The 6,899-nt window shown below is 38.3% G+C and overlaps 3 protein-coding genes across 3 annotated transcripts in view; 1 reads left to right on the top strand and 2 right to left on the bottom strand.

Annotated features, from left to right (window-relative positions):
- The window catches only part of LOC118336550 (sorcin-like), a 6,435-nt gene extending 2,279 nt beyond the window's left edge, over positions 1–4,156 (top strand). Inside the window, 4 exon segments of the mRNA XM_035673219.1 lie at positions 2,157–2,356; positions 2,546–2,659; positions 3,274–3,332; positions 3,835–4,156. Of these exon segments, the coding sequence (XP_035529112.1) occupies positions 2,157–2,356; positions 2,546–2,659; positions 3,274–3,332; positions 3,835–3,861 (400 nt within the window). The 3' untranslated portion in view covers positions 3,862–4,156.
- LOC118336472 overlaps positions 1–6,899 on the bottom strand; it is a 744,338-nt gene that overhangs the window by 344,627 nt on the left and 392,812 nt on the right. The gene's annotated exons all lie outside the window — the stretch shown is intronic.
- On the bottom strand, positions 4,813–6,699 carry LOC118336495 (phospholipase A and acyltransferase 1-like). The gene is made up of 3 exons (XM_035673162.1): positions 6,561–6,699; positions 5,646–5,887; positions 4,813–5,454 (listed from the first exon to the last, which is right to left on the bottom strand). The coding sequence occupies exons 1-3, from the start codon at positions 6,682–6,684 to the stop codon at positions 5,278–5,280; spliced, it is 543 nt and encodes a 180-aa protein (XP_035529055.1). The 5' UTR covers positions 6,685–6,699; the 3' UTR covers positions 4,813–5,277.

Raw genomic sequence — 6,899 nt, 5'->3', positions numbered from 1 at the left:
CTCATTTCTCCATAAGACTGAATGGTATCAGTGTGTTATTGCAGCCAATGGAGCTGCCCCCTGCTGGTTGTTACAGAGAATGCAGGTTTAAGACAGTTCTGCATTGGCTCTGGCTTTTCTTGGCTTCAAGCCCTGTTCATTATATATACTGTCAATAGTACAGTGTGAAATAGTTTGGACTGACACCTCAGGGTAAAGTGGTCTTGGACACCAGTTTGACGTACCTGTATTTGTTTGCTCTGAGTCCGATGTGCCCTGTGAGAGGACCATGATGCCTCTTATTTAAGTGTCATTATTGAAAACATAGTAAATTCCAAAGAAAAGTAGGTAATGTCAAGTAAAAGACCTCTAAAGTACATAGTTACTTCAGGACAAACAGACCAATGATACTGAATAAAGTGAAAGCATCAATGGCTGCTGCTCTCCTGTTAGAGGTTGTTTGATGGCTAAAAGAGAAATATGAATATTACAGATCCTCTTCGTTTCAATGGGTGAAAGAACCTTTATGCTACAGTTGTTTGCATGCATTCCCCTCCGGGATTACTCAACAAAAAGCTGTAAATATGCAAAGCAGATTAATTAGTTTCCCAAGGTCACTTTTACAGAAAAGGGCTCCATGTGTTAATAAATCATCGGTGTGTTACGTGGAGTGTGATTTGTCTGCAGACGAGTGAGTATCTGCAGATGAGTTGCTGCACAGGTTTTATTGATATTTGTTCAGGAGTTAACGAGGCTCCGTGCGAGGCTTCATTTGGCCAAAAAGTATTTCTGTTTAATCCACAGCCTTGAAAAACCGCAAGGGTTGGAGTTGTTAGAGCATCTTAGTTCTGGTGGCTTTAACCGGAGGGTGCGCGCGCTCTGCACCTCAAAGTCCACAGTTCATTTGAATCCGGTCCTAAAACCCCTGACAAACCAACAAACTCAGTGTGCTGACTCAAGACGAGGCCTATTAGCTCTAATCCCTGGCAGCCCCTCTGTGTTTGTATTATCAAACAGGATTAGACTGATACCTGTATGCCAGTTTACCAGTATACTGGCTCAACTTTTTACTTTTAAACAGCAGCCCAATAATCCACCTGTGATGTGACAGGTTCCTCTTTGACTACAGGTGTATACATCTGGGAAACCCGCAACTACATTTTAAGTGGCACTGAACACCAGTTTTAAATGTATTAACAGCACTGTAAAAAAAAAAAACATAAAAATACAGTAATTTTCTATAATTAAAATACAGTTTTTAGCTTTAATTTTACATGAAATGTTTTGGCTTTTTAATGTTTAACTGAAGATATTTACACATGTAAAAACAACAAGTAAACTGATGACCCCTGACTAAGTGACATAGTTTATGGATATTTTATATTATATTCAACGCATAACAGTAGAAAACAGCTGATAAACTGTACAATGAACTCAAATAGTGAATACAATAACTGCAGGACGTTTGTGTAAAATGAGAAATTTGGAGGGATTTTTAGCAGATTAATTCCTGTGAATACTGCCACCCACAGTGGGGGCCCTGACCAACAGGTTGGCAACCACGGACTTTCACATTAACGTGCTTTATCACAACCCCAGTGAGGGTAAAGATGGGACAAGTTCCTGCTAATATCACTTTCAAGAGACCTTTTTTCAAACCTCACTGCTCTTTGGTTACGTGTATGCTCCTGTTAGTCATGACCCAGTCGGGATCACAGACCACAGAAACATTTTCTCACCGCTGCAAGAGGCGAATATCAGCCAAACAGAAACACCTAAAACTGGTCGATAGTGTCACATGATTACTTTTAGTTCTTTGAGATTCCCCTTTCACTTCCTTCTATTTACAAGATACTGTAGATCAGTACAGATTCTCTGAAGTAAACAGGATTTAGAGAATCAAACAGAGATTTGACCAGATCCCGGATAAGCAGATGAAGATGAATAAATGAATGAATGAACAGAGATTATAAAGATTGTTCCAACTTCATACCACGCCCAAATATTACACCCATATGTCAAATATAGAGCGAAACATTAAAACACGGTGAGCATTTTTGTGCTAAACAGGCTATAATTTTTGGCTTCGTATCAGTATGTAATATGAGTGACACACTGTTAAGCTGGTAAGCTACCCATCTGGTATGAGGGTTTTCAGTGAGTGTTTGCCCTAACAGCTCCATGGAGTGCTGGAAAAGTATATGATGGGTCCTTGACTGTGTCACTCAGAGGGACGGCTCCGGCACCATGGGCTTTAATGAGTTCAAGGAACTGTCGCAGGCTCTGAACGGCTGGAAGAATACCTTTGCATCCTACGACCGGGACCGCAGTGGAACGGTGGAGGGCCCTGAGATGCAGCAGGCCATCACCACCATGGGTACAGGAAAACTAACAAAACTCCTCGGTCAAGCAGCATATAAAAGCCAAAAATTAGGAATAAATATTGTGAAATGACCAGTGGACATAGATAAACCACTGTGGTTTCTGGAAATTACTATGAAGCACATGACGGGTATTTTCTCTCTGTGTAAAATGTCATTTATTTAATGTATGTGTTCCTTTGCAGGTTATAACCTGAGCCCTCAGGCCATGAACGTCATCATGAACCGCTACAGCACAAGCGGCAGAATCGCCTTTGATGATTTTGTGAGCAGTTGTGTAAAACTCCGTTGCCTGACCGGTGAGTGGGCCGAGGAACGCGTGAAATCTGAGACAGTAGGCATAAAAACAACACCCTCATTGTCCCTCACAGTATCAGGAGGGAAAACCCTGAACTAACACCGGCAGCTCATTGGAGGGTTGATTAGGAAGATAAATAAGCTGATTGAGCTTGTATGAGCAGGTTGCTTTTTACTGGTGGATCAACTGTAGCTCAACTTGTCCACTTGTATGCTTTTATATATGTGATTTAAGAAACACTTTTTAAAATTGTTTCTTTGGGAGCCTTTGACAAAAACTGCTTTTTACTGAGCACCTACCTACGACAATGGTGTGGCTAAATAACACATGCATTTTAACAGCTTTTGATCCTAATGCACACGGATCCGCAAGTGGAGACAAGTATGTGTTTTTTTTTGCTTCATGCGCCACTGAGCAGCTTTCATGGGACTGAACGGAGCGCCGCCTTCAACGCTGTATCCATTTCTCTTTATACATCCATGGTTCAAACAGGAAGATGGATGCTGAAATACAGATCATGAAGGGGGCTTTGTTACTCAGAGTGACTCCAGACTGTAAAGGGGGTGTGTGATCAGCCGGTCAAATGTGCATGTTTAATGTTTGTATGTTTTTCAGACCATTTCCGAAGGAGAGACACAAACCAAAGTGGCACGGCCATGTTTCAGTACGACGATGTAAGTGTCCATGACTTAAAAAATGTAGGTTAAGGTTAGGTTTAAGTTATTTTTTTTAAATTGACATGTATTTTCAGTCAAGTCAATATTCACTCTCCCTTCTAACTTATATATCTGGATCTTAAACTGTGTTTCCAGCATCAGCAGGCAGCTGTTTTCAGCAAACAAGCCGATATAAGATAAATCGACTGTGCACTACCTGCTCAGAAACACACAGCAGACACACACAGAGACTAAAATGATATGATAAAAGGTTTTTTCTCTGAGCAGTTGGTGGAGACCAAGAGCCAGAGCTAAAAGGAGAGAGAGATGATTCAGCTCTGTCAGACCATTTTTGCTAACGCTCACATAAACAACTCCTATTACAACAAAAATCCATTAATGTAGATGCAGAACAACAGGTCTGTTCAACCATCTTCTGATGAATGGTGTTTTAGATGACTGCTAGATAATTGAGAGTTGTGTGATAACACTGGGTGTATCTCTCTCTCTCTCTCTCTAGTTCATCCAGGTGTCCATGAGTTTATGATGAGGACAAGACTAAACGGAGGGGACGCACCATCCTTTTAAAATCTTCTCATATTAACAGCATACACTTTCACTGTATAGTTTTAGTTTTAATCATCATTAAAATGTCACTGTCACATTCAATTTTTACTACATTTCACCTCTTTTTATTTTTTTTTACACATATTGTAACAATGTATTAACACTATAGTAACCTCAGGCTGTACCAATGATAAACCCCTCTGTGCCTATGTTAGCCCATAATACTGCTCAGCATATGAGTATGAAATGAATAAACGTCCACTCTTTACTCCCTATGAGAATGTTATGCTTTGTTATTTTTGTCTTTTTGAACTCTGACACAACACAGATGCACAATAATTAAATCACTGTAAGAAGGTTTATATGTTGCATGGAGTGAGGTGATCTGTATGACTGATAACATTTTGCTTATAGCTGTGACTGTGGAACCTAGGATCATTATTCTGGGGCTGCGTCCTCCTGATATTCCTCGGAAAAAGGAGGAATTCAAATGTATTTTCACTAACAAGGAAAATATGAACATATGGAATTAGAATGGTTTATTACATTTACATTTTTTATATTTTATTTATATGTATTATTTAATAAATTGAATCTCTTTGGAGTTTTCACTTGATCACACAAAATAAGCAATTTAAAGTTATTATTATTATTATATATTATTCTGAGACAGCTACATTTCTGAGCATCTCAGTCTTTGGGTAAGCGCCTCTTTTTGCTAATGGCTGGCAGTATAGGATGGCAATAGCAAAATGCACCCTTGACCTCCAACCTCTCCCAACAGAAGCATCCAACGCTCGCAACAGGTAAGCAGGCAATGGTAGGGGTAGGCAATGTAACAATCTAGTTTCCATTTCACATTTGAAAAACTGAGCTGTATTCAGATGGTTGCAATCTGAAGCTCCACCACTAGATGGACTGCACACTGGACTTTTTGTTTTCTTTTATTTTTACATGTTGACAAGCACATAATACATTGAGCATGCACTATTTTTTTCCATGAACATTTTTCCCGCCCTACCCCACTAAACAGAAGCAACACTCTCTCTAGAGCATAAAGAGAAAATAAAAAAGCATGAAAGAGGTCACATTTAGCAGTGCATACATGGCTTAATCAATCAGCAAGGTAAATACATAGTAAATACAATATACTGACGTAATAGGGATATATCTTTATAATTTGAGATGACAAAAACTAATAGATGATGATCAATATAGAAATAATGGCAAAATTGGTGTACCAAAATGCTCATATTTATGAGAAAAAAAAGCAATAAGCAATTCTAATAGTTTAAAAATCGTAAAACTTTAATTGAAGTTCTTTGGATTGCTCTCTGCATAGTTACACATCATAAATTGGCAAAGACTGCAGACGGGTATCAGGCGTTGCTTTAAGTCACCCTAGACTTTTAATTTTCTTAATCATGCGTGAGAAGAAGTTTCCTTTCTTGCCGGTGTTACCATGGACAGACAGCTCACAGCTGATCTCTTTTACTTCGTCTTTTTTTATTCCGGCCAGTATTTTTTTGACTTCGGGTTGAGCTCTGAAAAGAAATTTAGCCAACGTACCCCGCTGTGAAAAAAGCAAAACACATGTTAAAGTTTGCTTTCTTGCACATACATTACTTCAACTTCATATACATTTGGTTTTACATATTAGACATTTTTCTAAGCTAACTTTGTTGGATGGCAGATGTCTGTCCGTAGAAAGTTTTAGTAACACTGTATACACGGTTACGGGCCGCTGTTGAATCTGTTACATACCTGCAGTGATATCTTCAGGCCATAGCGTACGTAGGTAGCAAGGTGTTCACAGTTGTTTCCAAAGATGCCATATTCTTTACAGTTGTGAATGGTATAGTTGATCCGCTTTATTATGTCTTCCTTGTTAGTGGCGTTTTTCATTTTGGGAATGACATCAAGGTAATTGTCCACTCTCTCCTTCCATTTTCCTGTCGTTGTTTCAAGTTTATCAAACCTACAGTCAGGCTTCAGTGTGTATTCACCTGTTTGTGAGAATAAACTTAATTAGAGATATTGTATACAGTTCAAACACTTATTCCTGCAGTATTGCATTTGCTCTTTTCTTCTTTTCATTTGCATCAGTAATGGGTTTGTTTGTAACAGTCCAGCATTTAGAGCAGGCTGTAACTACACTGTAAAACCTGACAACACATCTTTATAAAAGAAATAAATTAAAATAAACTGATAAACTTAAATGGTTCAAGGCGATCGGTTTCCTCAAACAGTTGCTACTGTACTGAACAAACTCATCAGGTTTTACAGTGCACAAAGAAGAGGAAGGAAGCGTTTCAGTGGCATCCAGCAACATACCGCCAGTTTTTGCTGTTCAACTGTGAGCTATTAACAATATGCAGAGCATTAATATGTACATACTAAAAAATCCTGGCGGAAAATTGAAATTGATATTTCTATTCAACACTTTACTAATGTGTTGTGATGTTTTTGAGTTTGGATATGTTCATTTGGGCACTTTACCAAGCAAATAATCATATATATGATTTCTATATATGCGATTAAACCGAAATAGAAATACTTTTGCCACCCTCTGGCCATCCCATCAGTATTTCTCTAGGTCTGCCCCTGCCTTCGATGTTAGACAGACAGTAATACTGTGTTTAAATGTGCATACTTACATTATCAGTTTACTACACGTACCTGTGCGGTGAAATATGTCATTGTCACCTTGCCCAATGTCTATCTCACTGCTTGGGCCCACATAAATAGCATAGTGCTTGTACACAGGCCGTGCTCCTGTCGTGATACATTCCTTTGGAAACATAATTATGTCTCCAAATTTGTACTGTAAACAGAAAAAAACTTATTGTAGATACATTAGATCAACTTTTATATTCAGTGCAATAATCAGAGAGTAAATGATAAATGTCAATTAATAAATTAGATAATTGACTTAAATGTTCAGTAATATTAATTTAATGTAATTGTGTGATCAATCACTTATCTATCTATCTTAAAACTTTAAATGAGATTTTTTAT

The sequence above is a fragment of the Morone saxatilis genome, unplaced genomic scaffold (genome assembly GCF_004916995.1).
Source record: "Morone saxatilis isolate NCDOM2014 unplaced genomic scaffold, NCSU_SB_2.0 Contig24, whole genome shotgun sequence".
NCBI classification, from domain to species: Eukaryota; Metazoa; Chordata; class Actinopteri; family Moronidae; genus Morone; species Morone saxatilis.
This window is presented reverse-complemented; position numbering and strand designations above follow the sequence as displayed.

Excerpts from the sequence above, each read along its gene's own strand:
- LOC118336495 (XM_035673162.1), bottom strand. The coding sequence starts at position 6,684 with ATGTTTCCAAAGGAATGTATCACGACAGGAGCACGGCCTGTGTACAAG. Across the intron at positions 5,888-6,560 it reads TGACATATTTCACCGCACAG|GTGAATACACACTGAAGCCT; the intron begins GTACGTGTAGTA and ends TCTCACAAACAG. Across the intron at positions 5,455-5,645 it reads GCCTGAAGATATCACTGCAG|CGGGGTACGTTGGCTAAATT; the intron begins GTATGTAACAGA and ends CTTTTTTCACAG.